The sequence below is a fragment of the Tasmannia lanceolata genome, unplaced genomic scaffold, assembly GCF_043159265.1.
Source record: "Tasmannia lanceolata isolate RefF3 unplaced genomic scaffold, GAP_Taslan_0.1 ptg000003l, whole genome shotgun sequence".
Lineage (NCBI taxonomy): Eukaryota > Viridiplantae > Streptophyta > Magnoliopsida > Canellales > Winteraceae > Tasmannia > Tasmannia lanceolata.
In genome coordinates this window covers 18,754,495-18,778,612 of record NW_027518680.1, presented here as the reverse complement: position 1 = coordinate 18,778,612, position 24,118 = coordinate 18,754,495, and the positions used below count along the sequence as shown (strand labels likewise).

At 38.0% G+C, this 24,118-nt stretch overlaps 2 protein-coding genes across 2 annotated transcripts; one reads left to right on the top strand and one right to left on the bottom strand.

Annotated features, from left to right (window-relative positions):
- Window positions 1-22: 22 nt before the first annotated feature.
- LOC143861759 (uncharacterized) lies at window positions 23-2,964 on the top strand. Its single transcript, XM_077372668.1, has 3 exons — window positions 23-287; window positions 2,067-2,207; window positions 2,717-2,964. The coding sequence occupies exons 1-3, from the start codon at window positions 93-95 to the stop codon at window positions 2,876-2,878; spliced, it is 498 nt and encodes a 165-aa protein (XP_077228783.1). The 5' UTR covers window positions 23-92; the 3' UTR covers window positions 2,879-2,964.
- Window positions 2,965-6,933: 3,969 nt separating this feature from the next.
- On the bottom strand, window positions 6,934-22,553 carry LOC143853292 (protein NRT1/ PTR FAMILY 1.2-like). The gene is made up of 4 exons (XM_077363013.1): window positions 22,225-22,553; window positions 21,884-22,101; window positions 18,615-19,141; window positions 6,934-8,405 (listed from the first exon to the last, which is right to left on the bottom strand). Exons 1-4 carry the CDS (start codon window positions 22,307-22,309, stop codon window positions 7,493-7,495), a joined length of 1,743 nt encoding a protein of 580 aa, XP_077219128.1. The 5' UTR covers window positions 22,310-22,553; the 3' UTR covers window positions 6,934-7,492.
- Window positions 22,554-24,118: the final 1,565 nt, after the last annotated feature.

Sequence of the window (24,118 nt, the reverse complement as noted above, 5' to 3'; positions counted from 1 at the left end):
ACGAATCAAGGTGCGAATTTTGGGGAGCATGCATGAAGTAAATTTGATATAATTGGAGTGTTGGAATCAATTTCAGGGTCAGAATTGGGGAGATGGAAAAAGCTCCTGTAGCAAAGAACTGGTTGGAAAATCTAGCCAATGGAGGGGCACGACAAGTGAAGGACCTTGGTGATGGTAAGCCAAGAGAGTTCAAGGCCTTAGATGTTGTCGCCCTCAAAGGACTTGAAGTCCTAAGAGCAGAGAAAGGTCTCCTTTTTTGCAAGTTTGTTGTGCCTAGCCATCTATCTGTAAGTCTTCAAGACCACCACTACCATATGCATGTATAATCTCTACTCTCTTTTTTTTCTCATTTTTTTGGGTTTGCATGTTTCTTCCTTTAGATAGTTATGGTCGGAGTTGTATAGTCTGTACTTTTCATTTTTTCATTTTTTTGGGTTTGTATGTTTCTCTCATTAGATGATTATGATCAGAGTTGTTTTTTATGGGTTTGCATGATTTCCTTTTCCGTCATTTGTTTTGGGTTTGCATGATTTCTTTTTCCCTTCATGTGTTTTGGGTTTGCATGTTTCGATGTTGTTCTTTTTATTGGTTTATTTTAATTTTTATCACATTATCTTCTTTCTTTTTTTTACTTAATTTTCTCTTGTTTCAAGTGAGCATTTTGTGTTTTTCTTCTTTTGATTCATTCATATTTTAGTATTTTAATATGGTTATTTTGTTATTTTAAGGTGTTACATGATTACTTTTATTTTTAGTTTGTTTTGGGTTTGCATGTTTCTTCCTTTGTTTTGGGTTTTTTAATTGGTTTATTTTTATCTTTTAGGGATTTTTGCTGATTAGTGCCTACATGGCAAAATAATTGCTTATTAGTCCTTAAGAAAAGCATATTAGCTGAACAGTCCTACTTTTAGAAAATATTTACTAAAAGGTCCCTAAAACTCACTAACTTCAATTTTCTCCGTTTAAAATGGCAAAGTTACCCCAACCCATTTAACCAGTCTTAGCGTTTTTTGATTTCCCTTCCAATATTTTTGGAAAAAAAAAAAAAAAAAAAAACTAGGGAATAAGCAACAATATTATCTCTTCCAATATTCTCGTCAAAAACCCTTCAACAAAAAATCATTTTAGGAAGTACATAAATTAAAAATCCCTCTAAAATAAATTAAATAGGGTTGGTTTGAGTTATCTTTTTCTTCATAGATAAATAAAGTAAGAAATTTTTGGAATATTTTTCGTTTCTAACTTTTCTAAGAAATTTCTATCTTGATTTGGATTATAAGAAAATATCTCTGATGGAAAATTATTTCTATGGAAATTTTTTTCATTGAGGAATTATGTTAGATTCTGATTAATTTGGAGGGATAACATCATCAACTGAAGGTCCCTGACTGAAAAATTGAATAGGGTCGGTTTGCTTTTTCTTTTTTTCTGTGTAAGAAATAAGAAATTTTAGATTTTTTTTCCTTTTCGAACTTTTGTTTTCGGAATAAGAACTAGGGCTTGGCTTCTAATCTTAGAAGAATAAGGGAGAATGTCAAAGAGAAAGTCAATACTGGAAGAGATAATATTGTTGCTTATTTCATAGTTTTTTTCCAAAAATATTGGAAGGGAAATCAAAAAACGCTAACACGGATTAAATGTGATGGGGGTAAATTTGGCATTTTAAAAATTTTAACGGAGAAAATTGAAGTTCGTGAGTTTTAGGGATCTTTTAGCAAATATTTTCTAAAAGTAGGACTGTTCAGGTAATATGCTTTTCTTAGGGACTAATAAGCAATTATTTTGCCATGCAGGGACTAATCAGCAAAAATCCCTTTTTTAGGATTTATCTCCTGTTTTTATTTCATTTTCTCTTGTTTCAATTGAGCATTTTTGTCCTTTTCTTTCTTTGATTCTTTATTATTCTAGGTATTTGAATTGGGTCTTCTTTTTTCTCCAATTCAGATAGTTTAGAATGAAAAACCCGAAAAATCGGAGGTTGGATTTTCATTTGTCCTCCTAATTACTTTTATATCTCTCAATACCTTTCTGAAATTCTTGACCATATAATATTATTTGTTTTTCAGGACAAAGATGGAAACTGGTCTGCAGGAGCAATTGCCACCCTAATTGATGATGTTGGGTCTTTAACTGTATTTTCCTTCTTCAACCAGATAAAAGTGTCCGTTGATTTCGTTATCTCCTACTTTTCAACGGTTAAGATCAATGTTCGTCTTAAAAACCCAAATTTATTTATTTTATTTAGTCAGGAAACGTGATTCTGGCACCCCCTTTCATGATAAGAATAGTCCCCTCATTGCCATCTAGGTTTCTACTACTCTTCAGGGTCTTGATAAAATCAATATCCTATGTTTATGTCTCTTTTTCTCTCTTGAATTTAAAATTTATTAATAAAATTGAGACCCTTGATATAGTGGATCATCAATAGGTGACCCAATTAGTTCTTATCCCATTTATCAAATGAGATAGGGACTACCACAAAAAATGTTCAACTTCTCTTTGTGAAACTCTAAATAATGTATCAATGGCTAAGATCATACGCAAGGTGGGACCGATGACATTGGGCAGTAATCGAGGTCATTGATGTTTGATCTTGCCTGTTTATCAGATGGGTTCATATGCTTTTTATGGGTATTGCTAAATTTATTGGAACTTAAACTTGATTAGTGGAATTTTGATGATTAGAAACGGGTTGTTGATTTTCCCATTATTTCAGGAAGAAGTGGAGATTGAAGCTAAGGTTTTAGGCCCGCAGGGGAAATTGTCTTCAATGATGGTGGAGATTAGAAAGAAGGTAACAGGAGAGTTGGTTGCTTTGGGAAAGCAATGGATGTCAGCTGTCAAGCCTGAAGGGGTGGACCGCAAAAGCAAGCTCTAAATCGGTTTTTCTTGCTAATAAATACCTCTTTAGTTTGTATGAAGCTAAAAACAGTACTACTATTTAATAAATGAACATTAAAACTCTCTCTCTCTCTCTCTCTCTCTCTCTCTCTCTCTCTCTCTCTCTCTCTCTCTCTCTCTCTCTCTCTCTCTCTCTCTCTCTGTATGTGTGAGAGAAGGCATAATTAGTTCATCCCTTAGTTTTTCTGAAAGGGGTCTAGGAGTGTACCATTGTAAGTGATATACCCGGGATCTACGTTTGGTTGCCGGAATTTTTTTGATTCTTGGGACTTTTGTGGAATTTCCGCAGTTCGCCCATGTTTGGTTGGTGGGCCCAAAATAATCCCAGGAACCAAAATAACCCCGCACGAAAGGAAGAAAAAAAAAACTCCCAGGAACCAAAAATAAGCTTGCAGAAGATTTTATTTCCTCCCCAACAGTTCAAGCAACCAAACAAAGCCGTTCAAACATGGGATTTTTAATTTACCGGGATACTTCCATGGAGTTTTTTTTCCCACCAATCTCTGAGGATGTTTTTTGTTCCACAAAAATCCCAAGAACCAAAAAATTCCGGCAACCAAACGGAATCGATTATACCTGGAGAAAAGAAAGTTCCAGATAGGATTTTTGTATAAAGTTAAATAGGATTGTCAGTTCATTAATATATATGCCCGTTCTCAACCAACCCTAAACCAGAAGAAAACAACAACACCTGCCTGGGAAAATGGTCCTCAATATATAGAGGATGGCCTTGAGAGTGCATCGTAATTTCAAGTGGTTGCGATTGAATGTCAAATGTGCGTGGAATTTAAATTTGGTGGCTATTACTGAGCTCGAGACATTCCTTTCAACCAACTTCCTACTATTAAAAGTCAGGCAAAATTAGCACAAATTGGGTTCCAAAGCCCTTGTTAGGATGCTGCATCCTCACCTTGATTGAGAGCACTTATATCTGGTCTTGGAGGCTTTGGTGTTGGGGGCATTTTTTGGTCAAGTAGCCTATCCTCAGTGGGTCTACTGGACGAATAGTCCCAGTCAGTGTAGATGGCCATAAGGTAGGGAATCAATGCAGATATATATTTGGGTCAGATGACATTTTTTTCCGTTCTTGAACATGTTCATGATAAATGATCTTTAAAGGAATAGATTTCTAGAACACAGAGTTTCGAGAAAACGGTCACCCAACTTTGTTAGGATCTGAACCTAACCACAGATGGCCTTATAGAAATTGTTATGAAAACCCCACTTCTTATGCAATTTCAATGGCGAATTGAATACGAAAGCAAACAAATAACAAACACAAGCAATAACACAAAGATTTACGTGGTTCGGCAAAGCCTACTCCCCGGCAGAGGCGACAGAAAAAATCTACCATAAGATTCAGAGATTACAAGAGAAGATCAATGTCTCTCTCACCAAAACTCACTAGAAACCCTAGCACACCCTTTTTCCCTTTTTGAGCCCTCTTTCTAAAACTAGAAAAATACAAAAGAAGTCCTAAAAGCCCCTTTATATAAAGGGTGTAATAAGTTAGTCTTATTGGGCCGAAAACACATAAAACGGGCCGGGCCAAGCGATCCTTAGCCAGGTCGCACATAATATTATTTCATACCACAATTGGGTTTGAATTCAAGAAAGCCAACTCAACAGAAATCAATGGCTTGGATTAATCCTTATCAAATAAGAGTTTGTTTCATAACAAACTACATAAGGTTAGAAATGTATCCAAAATTGTAGGGAGAGATTGGGATTGAAAGAGGACGCCGGATTTCTTTTTCTTGTGTGTTCTCTTCCAAAAAGCCTCTTTTTCACTCATAAACATACAAAACACTCTCTTGGAATTTTTGGGAAAAAAGATTTTCATCACCCTAATATCCCAAAATCAGTCCCAACAAATTTTTTCCAGCCAAAATCTTTTTCTTTAACTTCGGACCGCGCGACATCACAAAGATTTATTTAATCACATACCTTTGGGAACTAATTTATCCACCCTCGAAATCTTCCATGCCTCTCTTTCTCCAAGTTAGGTTTTTCTACTGGAAAAAACAATAACTCCTTCATTGGCATTTACAATAACTCTTGGAGAGCCCTAATAAAATTCGTCTCCTACTAGATGAAAATACCCCTCTAAACAAAATTCGTTTTGGGTATTTTCAGGGTATTTCACCTTCGTTAAATCTAAGGGTCCATTCACCCCTTGAACCTGGAACCGTGACCATAAGTTTTATGTCAACCTTTGGGAATTTCCAATCTGGTTCAGTTAGATAAAAAGGCACTTCTCCTTGCTTAAAAAAATGCTAACCAATCCAAATTGTTAAGGCTCCAATGTGCTTGAAGGTACTGCCAAACAGATCCTTACCAAGGCTGATTCTATGAAGATGCAATAGCAAAATTCTTCCATAGCACTAGTGTGTTATTTGAAGCTCATATTAGTGGCTGGTAATATTGGAAACATGACTGTAAGTTAAATGAATCCTATTGCTGGCATGTAATTTGGGTTGTTTCGTCTGATGTGATTCCGGTAAGAAACTTTGTAAAGAAATTTGCTTGGAATAATGCCCAAGCTATGAAACTTTGTAAAGAATGATTCTTTTCTTCGAATTTGTTTTAGTGTGATAGGTACCTAAAGATAAAGCGAGGAAGAAAAAAATTCGGTTCGTTTGGGAAACCAGTCCCTCGTCCGAGAGCACGAAATTAGGTTGAAATCTTTTCTACGTTTTCATAAAGTGATTTGAAGAAAATATAAACGTCTACACTGATCTCAAGTTTCAACACTAGGACTCTACAACCAATCAAAATTAAGAATAATAAAAAGAAAACTAAAAGATAAATACAAAAGATAGCTTAAACCTAACAAGCCAACGTCAACAGTTGGTTATTGAAATCCCTAAAAACTGGAGACTCAACACTCCCTTCCCCTTGAAAATTGCCTTGTCCTCAAGGCGGATGCTCTTCTCCATCTTCTTCTTCCTTGTCACTGTCAAGAACTTCAATCAACTGAAATTGGGGAAGCTTGCACTTGTGACCAGGAACAAATCGCTCCTCATAGTTATAGCACAACCCTTTAGCACGTCTCTCCTCCATCTCGCCTATCGTAAGCTTTCAAGGAACCTTTGGATCTGATGTAGAGGTGCTTACATTGAGCTCAATCGTGGCCTTGCCACGCTGGATTTTTTCTTCCATCATGCGTGCTAAGCTAGTAGCGTCATTCAATGTCTTTGGACGGAAGACTTGAACTTCGCCCACCAATTCATCATTTAGGCCTCCCACTAAAGTCCCAACCAAGGCCTTCTCAATCCAGCCTTCAACCATGTTAGACAGCCTCTCGAATTGTTTTTGACATTCCCGTACCGAAGCTGCTTGCTGAAGTTTGTTGAGTGTCGAATCAAAGTCTTCAAAGTCCGTAGGGCCAAATCTAACACACAAGGCTAATTTAAACTCATTCCACTCCATATTCTTATGAGTCTTCTCATACCATTGGAACCACTGAGGGCTTCTCCTTCCATATGGAATGAAGATAGTGGGATCTTCATTTCTTCATTAGTTTGATGGAACAGGAAAAAATGCTCGTCTTCTGATCCATTGTATTTAGGGAAATCCAACCGAGTGTACCTCGTTTAAACAGATCCTCCTTTTGCGCTAGACCCTGATGCGTCGTTTCCTCCCAATTCCAAGTTGGAAGAGGTAGCCTTGCCACGGGAAACTCATACTCAACGGATTTCTGGTTTTGACTTTCTATAAACTAGGAAAACATCTCCGCCAGATTGTTAACCGTGTCTTCCAAGTTCTCCACTCTCTCTTCCATGGCCGAATTGTTCTTGACTCCTTTTTTTCATGCCAAGATCACCCAGCTCTGATACTAGTTGATAAGTACCTGCAAGATAAAGCGAGGAAGACGAAAATTCGGATCTTTTGGGAAACCAGTCCCTCGTACAAGAGCACGAAATTAGGTTGAAATCTTCTCTACGTTTTCATTAAGAGATAAGAAGAAAATATAGAAGTCTACAATGATCTCAAGTTTCAACACAACTAGGACTCTACAACCAATCACAATTAAGAATAATAAAACGAAAACTAAAAGATAAATATGAAAGATACCTTAAACCTAACAAGCCAACGTCAACAGTTGGTTATTGAAATCCCTAAAAACTGGGGACTCAACATAGTGTTCAGAAATGTGTGTTATTCCCTTTGAGAGAAGGAGATCTTGCCGTGTTTCCTTCACCGGACGTGATTCCATCGGGTACTATTCATTTCAGGGATCCCATAGAACCCAAGGTTACTTGCAGGTGTGCGGCGCTGTCACATGCCTAGCCATGGGCTCTTTTTAGCATCTCTCCAAAATTTCTATATTTAATTGGTGGTCCGCCCCAGGGCAGATAAATTTCTGTGTTAAAAAATGTTCTCACAAAATCTCTACCGTATCCAATGCTTTCAAAGTATTATCCAAGCATTTCCCTCCTCTTGAGCTAGATTCAAATTTCTCTACCTTACATCTACTCAGTAAATAGATTATTAAAATCAGAACAAGTAAAATGCTTATATCTTTTTGTAGGAATGGCTCCAACTAAGTTTTCTTTAGTAATATAACTGTAAAATACACACATGAAACTCAAAACATCACAGATACTTCCCTAGGATTTCCCTCCTCTTCTTCTTTTGTCTCATCCCCCTCATCCAACACCCTATTCCTATCTTTTTTACAACGCCCATAAGTGAAACTGCAAAGCAAAAAGTAGAGAAAGTTAAGTAAACCCAAGCCAGTAAGGATCCAATAGTAGTAGTCGAAATGGGCCTTGTTAATGTTGTTTGAAACCCAACTATCCTTCCCATTTCTCTTACTGCAGTGATCCACAACCCCTACTATTGCTGTTGCCATCAAGTTTCCAATAGCCATCCCTAGAGAAAAAAGGGCCACCCCAATGCTTGACATGCTATGAGGGAGCTCAGAATAGTAGAACTCTATTTGCCCAATTGCATTAAAAGCCTCAGCTAGGCCAGTAAGACAATGCTGTGGTACTAGCCACATTGCAGTCATGTCCACCACACCGAGCGGATTTTCCGATAAACCTTGGCGGATTGCGTTTCTCCGTCGAACGCTCTCAACCATGGCTGATGTTCCAGTCCCGATGCACGTTAGTAGTAGACCGATGCCCATACGTTGTTTCAGGCTAAATCCACGTGGTCTTCCGGTTAACCTTGCCATTAGGGGGACGATTATTCGATCATAGATTGCAATCCATATTGTCAAAGTAACAATTGAAAATATGCCGTAGGATCCTGCAGGGATTTGGAATTTTGGTCCGAGGTGTCGATCCATGGAGTTTGCCTGGAGCACTGGAAAGGAGTTTTGGCTAATATTTACAGCGATCACGATTCCTGTAGACCACATTGGGATCACTTTGATAAGTGATTTTAGCTCTTCTACTTGCTCGACTGTGCATAGATTCCAGGGATTCGCTGACGAGCCATCAGAGTTTAACTCCTCTTGAGGATTTGTAATGATGCAAGCTTTGTTTAGTAACCTAGAAAATGTCAATGAAGATTTCATAATGTCATTCATTTTCAAAAAGGTACAGCGTGTTCTTAATATTATCTTCTGTACAGGAATATATGTATAAGCTGACAATGAGAAAGAACCTATTTCAGATAGAGAAAACAGTGACTAAGAGGTTTCAGCTCATTAGAATGGAACCCAATTTGGTATGAGAACTACTAGCCCCATAATTCATAGCTATTCATATTCTCATTTGAAGAATAATAATAAGTGGGCTCGTATAGTGACCTTTACAATTAACATACAAAACAGGAATATATGTATAAGCATTGACAATGAGAAAGAACCTAATTCAGATAGAGAAAACAGTGACTGAGATGTTTAAGCTCATTAGAATGGAACCCAATATGTGTGAACCCAATATGTATGTGAACTACTAGCCTGATAATTCATAGCTATCCACATTCTCATTTGAAGAATAATAATAAGTGGGCTGGTAAAGACACCCTTACAATTAACATGTATTACATAGTCACCCATAAAAATTAATAACAAAGCAGGTAAGAAAAATTGACAAGGGGAAGAATGCTTACATTTGTTGATGTAGTATACTAACTCCCTAATCAAGGTGCTTTTTGTTAAAGGCAGGCATATCACCAACAACATCACTACAGTCCAGGAAATGATGATGGTTGTCGGAGGAAAGCTCGAGGCTGGGCGTTATACTCAAGATTGACATGACAAAAGCTATGACAAGTTGAACTGGAGTTTCTCCAAAAAAATTTAAAGTGCTTCAGAGTTTCTAACCATTGGAGAAGTTTCTTTGGGGAAGTTGATGTAGGACATGTTTATCACTTTTCTTTTCTTTTGTTTATTTTTATTTGTAAAAGTGATTAATAGTTAGAGAAAAGTTAGGAGTCCTAGAGACACGAGTTAGGTAGAGTTTGAGGTTATCCTAATCTTAGAGAAAAACTCTATAAATATGTGATTGTACTCTCTGAAAAAGGAGATCTTTCATGGAATAGACTTATTTCTATTTCTTCTTTCCTTGTGGATTTAAGGTTTTCCTCTTGTGGATTCAAGAGTTTTATCCAAAAAGACGGTTATCTTCTTCTATCAGGTTGAAGACGGTGTTCTTTGGCTATTCTGCATGCTTCCGCCTACGCCAGAAGTCCCGCAAACCTGTTGGTTCTCGGTGATGATGAATGGGGAGCCGTTTGGGTATTTCAAGTCCTCAAGAGGACTCAGGCAAGGCGACCCTTTTTCTCCTCGTTTGTTTATTTTGGCCGAGGAGGTGCAATGCAGAGAGCTATCCCACCTCTTCCATCCAGGGAAAGATAAATACTTCCAAAGAAGTCAGAGGAGTATCTTATTTCGCATTGTCTTTCTGCTGACGAAATGGTAATTTTCTTGAACTAAGGCAAAATTAGTCTTTCTCGGATCAACCACTGCCTAGGAAGATATGAGAAAATATCTGGGCAGTTGGTGAATTTAGGCAAAATCAATTACACTACTTCAGATAAGATGTCTTTAAGCAGAAAAATGGCGATCGACAGGGGCTTTCTCCAAAAGAGGGCTCCAATCATGTATTTCAGTGCTCCTCTTTTCTCTGGAAGAATAAAAGTGGCATACTTTGATCGACTAGTGAAAAAAGTAAGAAAGAAGATTGAAGGGTGGAAAGGAAAAATGCTACATGCAGGGGGATCTTACGCCCATCAATCATGTCTTGGGGAGCTTGCCAATATATATCATCTGCCATTAGTCATTCAAGGAGGTCCTCCATCGCATTGATAATATCCTTCAAAATTTCTGCTGGGGGAATTCAAAGTTTGGGGCCAAGAACCATTGGGTATCTCAGAAGCGGATTTACAAGCCTAATGATGTGGGTGGGATTTGCAGGATGTGTGTACTGCCTTTCGCATGAAAGCTCTTCATATGTTGCATAGCAACCATTCTCTATGGAGTAGATTTATGAAATCAATGTACTGCAGAGGACTCCACCTCAACTTAACTGTTTTCTACCCGAGCAGCTCAAAACAATGGAGATACATTCTTGAAACAAATACTATTAGGATCGAATATGCCAGATGGACAGTTGGTGAGGGCATCATTTTCTTTTGGACAGATCTTTGGCTAGGCAGCAGCCCTCTAATTGGATACACAACTACCAGGGTCGGGATTGATTTGAAGTAGCAAATCAAAGATCTCCTCAATGATTTTAGTGATTGTAAGTGGGATCTGATCCAAAGGTTTCTGCCTCCATTGTGGGAAGGTATTCTAAATGGTGTTAGGACCTGATTTTCTTCTTACTAAGATAAGATGATTTCGAGTGGAACAACTTCAGGCACCTTCTCCACCAACTCGGCATGGCCTTTCCGCAGACCTAAAAGTGCCAGATTAGCATGGGCATGAGCATGGCTCGAACCCAATGTGACATGTTTTTTGTGGTAGTTTTTCAACAAAGCAGTGGATTTAGATTCCAGAATTCAAGTTTTGAATGTTCGGTTAGTGTCGAAGTGCATGTACTATTTTTGAAGCAAAATAGAAACTCTTGACCATCTATTCTCTACTAGTGACTTGGCAAGTCAACTTTGGGGGTTTTTCCAATATCTGGGTTGTCCATCTTCTTCGTAAGCAACATGCGAGGAGCCATGTCCGAGATTGGATGAATCATGGATGCAAAAAGTCAAGCAAGCAGGCGAGCTTCTTCGGATGTCAGTTGTGCTGGTTATATGGACTACATGGAAAGAGAGATGTAGGAGAAAGTTGGAGGGAAAGAGCAATGGTACTTACCTTTCAAGAAAAAAAAACAATGGTACTTTCTGGCTTGAAAAACAAATAATATGAGGATTAAAGGGTGCCAAATTTTCTCATAGCAGATCTAAAGATCTAAGTATGGAGGATAGGCTATATTTGGATGTTATTCAATTAATTTGTTGCCCATAGGCCAAGGTGAATCACGACATGTGGATTTGGTGGCATAGGCCAGAGAAGGGGGTTCACAAGCTGAACATCGACAAGGCCTCTAGGGGCAATCGAGGAGCAGTGGGAGGAGTGGTTCGAGATTCAAGCGGGCTAGCAGTCTCAGCTTTCTCCTTTTACTAAAGGGAAACAACCAACATGGTGGCAGAAACGAGGGCAATGTTAGACAGTTTGCGCCTCTACATAACTCTTAACATCCTCAATCTATGGATCTAATCGAATAGAAATTTTATCATGAAAAAAGAAATGTTATCATAAATCTCACGACTAAAAAAGGCATCCATCCATGGTCCATCTTCTACTACTAGGTAGAAATACTCTCTCTTATGGAAATCCTTTCTCAGGTGTGTCAGCACCGATACGGAGAAGGAAATTATGTGGCGGATGTGTTAGCTAATGAAGCATACAATACTAGAGAACCGGGTGTTCCACTCTTGGTGTAATAACCGGTAAAAATATATATTAAAAATAGTCACTATGCAAGATTACTATTTAGAATTACTATTTAAAATACTGTTCATAATTACTATTTAAAATACTATGCAAGATTACTATGCAGAATTACTATTTAAAATACTATTCAAAACTACTATTCACAGTAGGACCCACCGAGTACTATTTACAAGTGGGACCCACATCAGCGGGCCCAATACTATTCACCAGCGGGTCCCACACAAGCGGGCCCCACACAAGCGGGTCCCACATCAGCGGATCCAACGCCAGCGGGTCCCACATCAGCGGGCCCCACACAAGCGGGTCCCACATCAGCGGGTCCCACATCAACGGGTCCCACATCTAGTGGAAAACGGAAATATCATCGCACCGACGAAAATAATAATAAACAAATCGTAAATAGTAGCAAAAATACTATTGACCGACGAAATTAATAATAAAAAAATATATTATTTACTATGCAAGTACTGTTAACCGACGAAAATAATAATTTAAAATAGTAAATAGTTTTTACTATGCAAAAGTACTATGCAAAAATACTATTGACCGACAGAAATAATAATTTAAAATAGTAAATAGTCTTTACTATGCAAAAAGTACTATGCAAAAAAATGTCTATAAATAGAGGAGGAGGAGGAGAAGAAAAGGAGAAGAGAAGAGAAGAGAAGAGAAGAGAGAGAGAGAGAGGAAGAGAAGAGAAGAAAGAGAAAGAGGAAGAGAGAGAGAGAAGAAGGAAAAAGAAAATCCACTACCAAGTAAGTCTTTTATAATAGTCTCTCTTTCATGGTTGGTTCTACCACCTAAATTATTTAATGATCTCTTTCAATGGTTGGTTCTACCACCTAAATTATTTAATGATCTCTTTCATGGTTGGTTCTACCACCTACCTATATTTTATTTGAAGTAATGGTTGGTTTTACCACCTATATGGATAAAGTAATGGTTGGTTCTACCACCTATATACTTAACGGTGAAATACTAGCATAGTAACCGTAAAGTAAACTTTATCAACTTATGGTGAAATGAATAGTAACATGCGGGGCCCACATGAATAGTAACATGCGAGGCCCACATGAATGAGTAACATGCGGGGCCCACATGAATAGTAACATGCAGGGCCCACATGAATAGTAACATACAGGGCCCACATGAATAGTACATACAGGGCCCACATGAATAGTGAACACAGGGAACCTTATTTTAGGACATAAATGGACACAGAAAGGACAAGTGTTGTCTGTGTGATATTAAAAGGACCTAGACTAAAATAAGTTGACCTATTTCACTTATTTGCCTACAGGAGCCATCTCGTCCTACTGCGACTATAAGAAAAGGCAGGTGACAGCTAGACCTTGTCTTGTAATGGTATTCAATATAATTGTCTATGCAATGTAGCTCTGCTTATAAATTGCCTGATAAATACCTGCTTAGTGAATTTATACTCGCTTGCCTGGAATCAAATGAATTGAAATGAATGCTGGAATCAAATGAATTGAAATGAATGCAGGAAGAAAGGCAAAGGTAAGTAATTGCATACATGTTGCATACATGGGGGAGAGTGAAGGGGAACATAAGGGTGTGGTGGAATCATCCTGGGACCTAAGGTCCAAAGGCCAACGCGAGAAGCGTGTACTGCCTTTCGTTGGCAAACCAACCAAAAAGGGAAAGTATCCCCGAGGGATAGTATCCCCGGCTCGGCATTACATGCGAGACCGTAATCCAAGTCCATAACGTCACTGCCTTCAGACAGGGGTAGTGGTTAGCCGTGCGGCAAGGACACCGGCAGAAAAAAATAAAAGAAAATGAAAAAGTCAGAAAAGAACTGACAGAAAAATAAATGGGGGAAAAGCCGGATGTACCTGGGGAATGTGCTGTCTCATTTTATAAAATTGTTGCATACATGCATACATAGCATACATTGAAATTATTGTCACTCCTTTGATTTATATTGCCATGGGCATTGTAATCTTTATTCTAGACATTATTGAAATGTGGATTATATTGTATGAACTGTTTATATTGTCTCTTTTACTTTGCTCGGTCTTTGGATGACCCTGCTTTGACGTTGATTCCTCCACCACAGGGGTTGAGGCATTAGATGGCGGAGCATTTGCAAATGAAGGAACCATGGGATAAGGGACTGTGTGATCAGAGAGTTCGTTCCTGGAGTCCTTGCATTTTGACGTCTTACGTCATGTATCATTTTTAAGTTGTAATAAGATTCTATCGGGATCGTCGTTGATGCTTGTATAAAAAAAAAAAAAAAAAAAAAAAATATTTCCATGATTTTTACTTTCTTTTGCTCGTAGCGACACGACGGAAATCGGGTCGTTACACTTGGAGAGAGATGACGACGGCATGGAGGGGGCATCCAGATGTGATGCTCTTGGGTTCTGTAATTTTCATCCTGCCTGTTAAGGATGTGTAGTTGTTCTTTGCAGTTGTCATCAAGGTAGATGGTCAAAGATAGAAGGCGTATTCAGACATGAAGTATACTTCTGAGTCTTGCTTTGGTTGGCACTCATGTATAGAAAGGGGGTGTTTTTGTAGTGGCCAAAACCCACCGCCAAAAACATCCGCCAATCTACCACCGGCAAACATAAGGAAAAACTCAAGATCTTGCACAACAAGATGGAGAAAATATATGCCAACAAACCACAACCACAAAAGGGAGCAAATCACAAGCAACCATAAGAAGACAAGAATATATGTGGTTCACCACAATAGGCTACTCCACGGACAAGGCAACACACAATCCACTATTTAGAAACAAAATAGTACAATGTTACCTCCACCGGTAAAAGCCACCGATAAACCCTTTTCTCCAATCTTCTATGCAACCCCAAACCAACCCTCAAATCTCTACACCGGGTGTGAGCCCTTTGGAAAACCCTCCAACACTATGCCTAACTTTCAAAGAAGAAAAACCAGTAGAGATGAAGTATGGAAGAAGAAGATGGCTGCCAAGAACAAGGAGAAAACCCCGTTTTGCTTCACTACAAAAAGCCTTCAAGAGCCCAAGAGAAAAACCCTCTTCTTACCTTAAATTTCTCCTCAATCTTGAGTAGAAGAACCTTGCTTTTGCTTCACCACAGAAGCCCTCCTAGAGCCCCCAAGAGAAAACCCCTCTTTCCTTGCCCTAACTTTCTCCTCAAGAAGAAGAACCTTGCTTTTGCTTCGCCACAAAAGCCTTAGTAGGGCCCCCCAAGAGAAAACCCATCTTGTCTTGCCCTACCCTTTTCTCTTCTCTTCTCTACATTTTCCCTTCTTCTTCAAACCCTCTCTTTCATATGCAAACCACATCGAGAAATAAAACACATCCCACTTAAAAGGACTAAGTGGGACCCACTTCGAGACTGAAATAGAACCGGTGATTTTGTATCACCAACTCAACAATCTCCACCTTGATGCATATCACTGGCATGTCGAGCCTTCCTTCTTGGAGCCAAGAGAAGATAAATACTGATCCGACTTCTCTCTTTGAACCACCTTAGTGAGCATATCAGTAACATTCTCCTTGGTTCCCACTATCAACAATTGGATCCTTCTGTATTCTCATAAAAAAGCTCCACCTTAAATGTGTGGCTAGTCAATTTCTCAACCTTGCTTCTCTTAAGCAATTTCACAAACACCTTGTGTGCAGGACCGATGCTTCTCATGAAGTATTTTTATGTCAATAAAAGTATGTCAATTGTAATCCTACAATGATACCCATAAGCACTAATGAAAAGACCATGCTAGATCACGGAGTTGAAAATCCGATGCAAAAGAATTCAGGATCATGATTATTGGGCTTATTTAAGCAGTGCATCCCAGCCATTCGAGGGTCAAATGATCGATCGAATTGATCAGATCTCTCAGATAAAAAACTGAGAGCTTCAAAGACATGGTTGGATCAACTCGGGACCTCGAATCAACCATTACGCTACTACACATTTGCATTATTTATATATTTAACTCATACAAGGCTTGATATAATGCTATTGTAAGTTTACTTTCAAAATTTATGCAAATTCCAAGTAAGCATCACCTTGATGCGGCAAAAAAGGTATTAAGATACACTCTAGGAACAATGAATTAAGGGATCATGTATGGTCAAGTGAATGACTTTAAACGTTTTAGTAATAGTAACAAGGATTGGGCTGGATGTGCATATGATAGGAAAAATACTCCAGGTTTTGCATTGGATCGTGGTTCTTGGATGAAGAATGCAAGATACATAATACATTGTAACAAGTGCAGCATGGCAAACAGTATGGCTATGAAGAATGCTGTTCGATTTGAAGGAAAAGCAAGATGGAGCTACGATAATATATTGTGATAATAAATCAACTATTGCAATGATAAAAAAAAATTCAGTGCTGCATAAGAAATCAAGCTAGAGGTTTTACAAAACACTTCCAAATAAGAGGTTTTACAAGCTATGTTGCTTGCTTGGCATTAAAATAAGGAGGAGTGTTGAAAATAATTCAAACGGTTTATCAAGTCCCAGTTTAATTATCTCATATTTTTTGTTAAGAGATTAGGTTAGCTGATAAATTATCTTGATTTGGTACTTTAGTTTATTTTCTATTATTTATTTTTTTGTAGCTGTCTTCTCTTATTACTTCAAATGTAAATTAACTCCATCTATTTAAAGAGGGTACAGAGAAAGTAAAACGTATTAAAAGAAAAAGATCTTCTCTCAAAACGTCTCTTATCTTTTTGTTTATTTATTTGTTTTTATATATATTTATTTATTTTAGTCTTTTCTTTTTGTTTTGCTTTACAAAACTCAATCAATAAAAGAGAAAGTTATTACTTCATTCATTCGAAAGTTATTACTTTGTTCATTCTTCATTCTTGATCTTAGAGAGAAAAATCCAACAGTTTAATCCCCAATTGTTTTAGATTTTGACAAGTGATTTTGACTTGTGATCTCAAATAGATTTCGACAAATGATTGTGAGTCTCAAAATTACGTTTATTTTTAGTCCAATTATCCGTTTTGGATCAACAAACAATTAACAAAATCTAAAAAGAATAGGGCCTTAATTTTTGAGTTCAATAATCAGTTTTGGACTCACAATCAGTTAGTCAAAATCTAAAACGAACATGGCCTGTACAGATAATTGAGAATATCCTTTCGGAAATGATATTCCACACCCCCTCTCCCCCCCCCTAAATGGATAAAATCCCCTCCTTTAACGGTTTCTGCTTGAGGATAAATTCACCCATTAACCTTTTTATTTGCCTTTAAAACTTAACGGAAAACGTTTTATAGGAGGGATTTTATACGTCGGAGGGGGGGGGGAGGGAATAATATCACTCCCCTATATCCTTTTGGTATCATATCCCTCTATAGATTTGAGGGGAAAAACTTTCTTATTCTGATTTTTTAGTGAGCTGCGGTATGATTAGTGGACGAGAAATATGAAAAGGCCAATGGTGGCAAAATTAATGAAGATGATGACAAATTTCTAGTCTAGGATCACGGCTAACCATTTAACTATGTTCGGAATATTATCCGGTAATAATAAATAAATATGATGGCGATGTGCATGATTAGGATAATGATGTAGATGTCCATTAAGATTCATGCATAAATGTAATTAAGTGGGGGAAATGATATTAATTTCCACTCTCTATTTAACCCTTCATGAAAAGATCTCATTTCCATACCATTTGTTTCTTTTCATGACAATGACAACCAGTAGGGAGTGAAATGCTTGGAAAGGAGGTGGAAATATCATTTCCATTTTGACTATGCCATTATTTTTTTTCTTACCATACATAGAAAATCAACATTGGTGTAGCACAGCAAGGATGATGATGAGACATGGTGAAATCTTAAGGGTCTTGGATAAAAACCAAGTGATATAAACAAGACCCATCGAACAAATCATTGAAATCATACCAAAAAGATATTTTATATGGTATGTGGCTGTATAGTCCTGTATTTTTCAAAACGTACTTACTGTATGGTCCACTCCAGAAGATGATCGAAAGTTGGGCCACAACATAAATAGGTTGTGTCCGAAATCATTTCAATAGGATGATACTAACCCTCCGATCTATAGAGGGACTGCACATTATTGAAATATCAATAGATCGTAGGGTTAAGATCATCCTATGGAAATGATTTATGGGGCACAAATTCTTTACATTGTGGCCCAACATATGGGCAGTTGGATCAGCCTATGTAGTCGGACGTACATTATGAAAAATTAGACTATGCGACCACACATCATATAGAGACTCTACAAAAATATACACCTATAACTACCCTTTTCTGATTCTTATCTAATATATGAAATAAGTTACTGGTGTAACATGGGCTGGGCTCAACCCCAACCAGAGTGGTTCAACCAGATTTTGGCCTGGGTTCGGTTGTCTTGGGTTAGGGTTAGGAGAAGCCAACCAGATTTTATTTTAGGTTGGGTTATGGTTGGTACCTCTGGCAACCTCCTGAACCTCATCCTGTTCCCTAATTTTATCGCGATTTCAAAATTTTAGGGTTAAGAATTTTTACGTATAGTTTTCTATTTTTGCCTCGGACCAACCCAAATCCAATTCGTTCCAACCTGATCCAAATCGGAAAATCAGGTTGGGTTAGGGCTGAGAGACTTAAAGGTGGGTTAGGTTACCGTTGATCCTCCTTGACCCGAGGCTCTGGTTGAGTTGGATTAGGGTTGAGGCTTTGGTTCCTTGGGTTGGGCTAGGGTTGGCCTGAAACCAACCCGGCCAAGTTGCACCCCTAAAATAAATGTGACCATATCAAAACATTGTGATAAAAATCAAATGATAATGAGAATTAGTTATACCTTAGGTTATCTGTTGGAGCAATGAGCTTTGAGCCTTTACCATGGTGATACCACCCATCTTTGTCTCTGGGTGGGAAAGCAAGACGCCTGTTTTTAATAGCTACCGCGATGACTTGAGCAAGTCCAGTAAACAAGCTCTTGTTGGCCTTCATCATTAAATAAAGAGGAGAACCCATGAAGAAGAAAGTGGTAGATAGGAACATGAGAATGGCAGGAACTCCAAAACCCACTTTCCATCCCATGTTATCTTGAATGTAGACAATCACGGTCACTGCAACCATGATAGAAACTCCAGTGGAAACATAGTACCAGTTGAAGAAACTCTGCAAAGACCTAGCCTCCATTTGATCTGCACCAAAGGCTAAGGAACAAGGCCTAACTCCACCAGAACCCACAGACATGATGACAAACGAGGAAAATAAGAGCGCGAGTTGGGCCGAACTTGGTGATTTGCAGTTCTCGTGAGTCGGGCACTCCGGTGGCCTTGCTCCAGGAATCATGGTCGTTGACCATAGCATGACTATCCCCTGTGACAAAAATAAATAAAAAATGCTAGTAATCAGCCCTAATGATCGGTAAGAGGTTTAGCTCGGTAATCATAACACTACTAATGTTATTAGTCCTTAGCGGTGTTTCGGTGTTTCAAAATGCTGATGCGGGCCAAAATGCGGCTAAAGCAAATGTTAGTCGGCTGGGCGCGACTCCATGAAATATATGGTTGATGCAATCAAGTACTGAGTTGGAGCGGTTATAACTCAGGAGAGTCAAAAGAGTTTTGATTAACTTTATAGGAAAAAAGCAGACTCAAATAATAACACAGCCAATGTAAAAGGGAGTTAAGTCAGGCGAGTCAACAATGACCCGGGTAAGTTTTGAAACCATGGTCCTTTTTTTTGAAAAGGAGAAACCATGGTCCTTAGTCCTCTGCAAACTCCACCGCATCTAGTTAGGCACATAAAGAATGTCCTACTATGCAAAAATCATAGCAATGGGATTATGATATTAGGGTAAATTTAATATGAATGGATGATTAATTAAAATAATGATACTGATTCGCATAAAATTAGAAGTTTTTTCATCGGACATTTTGGATCGATTCGAATTATCCATTTAACTCCACCTGATCCTGATGCAGAATGTGTGGTAGTGTGGATCAAGTCAATTATTCTTCAACTTCTGATTTTGTGACATTATTTGTAGCTTACTTTTTAGGCATCAAATCTTATTTGTTTGGCTTGATGAGGGTACCATTAGAAAGGTTTTTCGATTACCAATCTATCGAGCCCAAGATTGACAAAGTTATGAATGATTTACAAACTTGCTACATGTTTATTTCAGGATCATTTCTATTTTAGGGCTTTTTCTAGTCATGTTTCTGACTTTTAATTTTGGTGCTCTAGAGGGACAACTGATTGGGGCGTGATAATACCCTGAAAATAGGGAAAAAAATCAAATTTCAATTAGTCTATTTCCTTTGGAAATGATATCTTCACCCCCTTCTTTTCTTTGGTCATCCCCTTGTAGTGTAAAATGGTAGTCATAAATACAATAGACAGAGCTGGCCAAGGGAAGAAAAGGACTCCAGCCTCAATCTCCCCTCCCTCTCAGCCTCTCAAGTCTCTCCTTCTTGAAAATATAATGGCAAATCTTTATCACTTTAACTCCTGTAGATCACACATACATGGACAGAGTTGATTTCCTATAAAAAAAAATGGACTGTCCATGTAAGGGAGAGTATAGTCCTCGCCGTTATTATCACTCGGTATATGATTGGATATCTGTGCAATCCCATGTAATTTTCTCTCATTATTATTTATTAATACACAGGTAGGGGTCAGCCAAATACCAGCTTACGCACCAAAATAAAAAGTCTCTCCCTCTCCGCCCATTTCTCACAATTGGACCCACTAAAATTCCATGGAATATCTTTTTCATGTTTGTCAAACATGCCCTTACAAATCCAATGCTTATCCAAAATTATTCCAAAAGGCTGAAGACAAGAAGAGGATGGTCAAGGTAATAAAAAACTCATTTAAGTATAAGAACGAAAATAAATGATATTTACAAAGCCAATGCTCACCTAAAATTAGCAAAAGGATGAAGACAAGAAGTAAACGTAAAATCAAACGACAATGACAAAGGAAGTAAAATATTCAATAAACCACAACACAAATAAATTTTAAAGAATTCTAATTCAATGGAAATCGAGAAAATTTTCATTAAATTGAGGTTCGATCTCTTTGGAGCCGAGTATCTAACGTTGACGAAAACAATATGATGATGATAACAATGTGGATTGCTAGAAAAACATTTAGGGAGGAAACTTTATTGTCAAGAATTTTTTTTCTTTCCATGATTTATAGGGAAATGAAATGATTATGGTTAATCTAGAGTGATAATATCTAAATTGAAGGTCTCTCTAACTAAAAATTGAACGAGAGTTGTTCAAGTTATTGCTCATATTTTTTTAAAAAGTACGAAATTTAGAAATATTTTCCATTCCGAGCATTTTCAGAAAATTCCTGCGGTCCAAATAGGGGCTTTTTTAGTAATTAATTAATTAATCCTAAGCTTTTGGAGTAATTGGTTGTTTGACATGGCAACAGAACAAAGGCCCTAGGTTCAAAACTTCTTGATATTAAAAATCCACATGGAAGTCAACCCGAAAGATGGGCCACATGTGCCATGTGTAGGCCAACCCTAAAAAGAGGGACCACACGTGAGAGGGAGTGTTAAAAGTATAAAAGATTAAATAACGCCATCTCCACTAGCTTAAGCTTTTGGAGTAATTGGTTGTTTCACATATGCAATGGAGCTCAAGGATGATGATGTATATATTAGTCCCCTTTCTCTCATGGGCCGGCCACCTCTTTCTAGTGTAAAAAGAGAAATACAATAAATGAGGGTTACCTGGGGAAGAAAAGGAGGCCACTATATCAGTTCCCTTAATTAAATTATGTGGGATTTGCTAGGGACCATAACAAAAGGCAATTAGTGGAAAAGCTGTTGAATGAGAGAGCAGCCACCTCAGATGAATTAAATGAATAAGCCAAAATTAGAACTGGTGTGGCCACCTCAAATGAAACAGTCGTTCCACGAAATGCCTTTTTGCGATGGTCCCTAGCAAATCCCAAATTATGTACATTTTAATTTAATTTATCCCCATTTAATTGTCTTAATAATAACTTACTACTTAATCAGCCAATCATGTAAAATAGAGGAAAAACAAGATGGAAGTAAGAACTTGCAGGGAACACAAATTTGCTTACAATAAAGCTTGCAATTGATCCAAAGAAGATCACGCGAAAACGCCCCAAGTAAGAATCTGAGATGAAAGCCCCAATAATAGGAATGAAATTTGATGTGGCCGACCATATGAACAGAACACTAGATCCCTTCACTATGCCCATGTTGTACTCGTTTGTTAAATATAGAATCATATTTGCTAGAAGCCCAAAACTGGCAACCTTTTCAAATGTTTCATTAGCTGAGAAAAATAAAACACAGAATCATATATAATCACTCTATACAAATACATGCATGTATGTGGAATAAAATACATAAAAAATAATCAGTCATTAGAGAAGAAGAAATGATATAAGTGGGTCACCTATGATGAAGGGCATGGTTCTTAAGCCACCCTTTTTCATTGAAGATTTATGGGGTTTTTCCATTAGATCTGAAGAAAGCTCCATCTTCTCTTGTTCAAAGTGTTGAGAGAGCCTTGAAGGAGAGAAATTAAATAAGAGAAGAAGAGGCTTGTAGGAGATTCAATGCCAAAACGCCTCCTTCGGCAGCATCTTTCAGTTTTATTGCCTTTTTTTTGTACAAAGTGTCATCTTTTGGACGTAAGCTGCGTATTTGCCCAATGTCATTAGCGGTTAAAACTGAAAAGGCATTTTTCGCTTATCTTTTGTCTTTAAGATGACTTTTTATTGTTAGAAATTTGCTAGCGTCCATCGCAGACGGCATTTCGCGGATGGTCTGTTGCATCTGACTGAAGCCACACATGCTAACTTTTCAGCAGATTTTGTCTTCATTCACGAGGTGGCTGCTATCACATGCAACTGACCATCCGAGAGATGCCTTATGCAAATCCCCTATTATTATTATATATTTCTGGTTTAACGTTTGCCTCGTGAACTGTGTGCTCGAATCATACCCATTCTTTGGCCCTGGTCCACAGAATGACGGTCCAGATGGATTACAAAAATATCTTATATACGGCAAAATGATTTCGGTGCAAATAAACGAAATTGTATTGTGGACCCGTGCAGGCACATGCAGCACCAGAAAACAGTAGGGCCCACAATGTTTTGGTGATCCAAATCATTCATTTGTTGGGCCCTGACTTAGATAGGGTATCCCTAGAAAATTTTCTCCTTAGGATGATCCTAACCCTCCCATTTGTGGAAATTTAAAATGGACGGCGCAGTACAGAAACGTCCATGGATTAGAGGGTTAGGATTATACTATGGGGTTATTTTCTGGGCACATCTTATCTATATCAGGACCCAACAAATGAATGGTTTAGATCACCCATCCAATGTGGGCCCTATTGTTTTTTGGGGTCTCAGTCCACCGTACAATTTCTCCACCATTTTTTTGGGTGATCTAAATCATTCATTTGTTGGGCCCTAACTTAGATATAGTGGCGCCAACATATCTTCTCCATAGTATGATCCTAACCCTCCTATTTGTGGAGATTTAAAATAGATGGCACAGTATAGAAACATCCATGGATTGGAGAGTTAGGATGATCCTCTGGGGGAGATTTTCTGGGCAAAACCTATCGCTGTCAGGGCTCAACAAATGAATGTTTTAGATCACCCAAACAATGTGGGCCCCATTGTATTTCTGGGCCTCAAGTGCATGCACAGCCGTTCTCTATATAAATTCTCAAATAAATGAGAAATGTTGGTGTAGACACCTTCATTTTGCTACACTTTAATCTACGATAACCTAATACATCATCCGTGGAATTTTCCCTCTAAATCACTCAATCTCACACTTCCAAGGTCCAAAATGTACGGCAAGATTTGCCCGGTAAGACATAGTTGGCCCAAAACCTTGGAAAATACCATGTTTGATGAGTTAAGCATACTAAATCATGTGAGAAAACCTCTCTCATGAATTTATATACTTAAGGTTATCAAAATCATAATCCAACCCTTCAGATCATCAATTGGGGTAAAATTAGATAAGTTACTTCACAGCTTGAGCCCTAATTCCATCCCAAGACCCGTTTTTTTAATCATCAAACCAAGGGTTGAGATTAATTCAAGTGTCTTTACCAATAAGAATTGAATCAATCGTATTAAGTCCCAAGCCTAATTAAACGTTGGATCCTTTCGTTGAGCGTAAAACCTGTGAAAAGCTACGGATAGATGAGAGCCGTCGAAATTATCCAATCCTATGATCAATAACAAAATTTAAACTCATCAATTGGTGGTTTGAAGGCTCAGATCATCGATCCAAAGTTGATAAAGTTGGCTCGTCCAATC

Coding starts and splice junctions, on each gene's coding strand:
- LOC143861759 (XM_077372668.1), top strand. CDS start 93: ATGGAAAAAGCTCCTGTAGCAAAGAACTGGTTGGAAAATCTAGCCAAT. Junction 288..2,066: donor TTGTGCCTAGCCATCTATCT/GTAAGTCTTCAA, acceptor TTTGTTTTTCAG/GACAAAGATGGAAACTGGTC. Junction 2,208..2,716: donor TTTCAACGGTTAAGATCAAT/GTTCGTCTTAAA, acceptor CCATTATTTCAG/GAAGAAGTGGAGATTGAAGC.
- LOC143853292 (XM_077363013.1), bottom strand. CDS start 22,309: ATGGAGCTTTCTTCAGATCTAATGGAAAAACCCCATAAATCTTCAATG. Junction 22,102..22,224: donor AACCATGCCCTTCATCATAG/GTGACCCACTTA, acceptor TATTTTTCTCAG/CTAATGAAACATTTGAAAAG. Junction 19,142..21,883: donor GATCAATTGCAAGCTTTATT/GTAAGCAAATTT, acceptor TTTTTGTCACAG/GGGATAGTCATGCTATGGTC.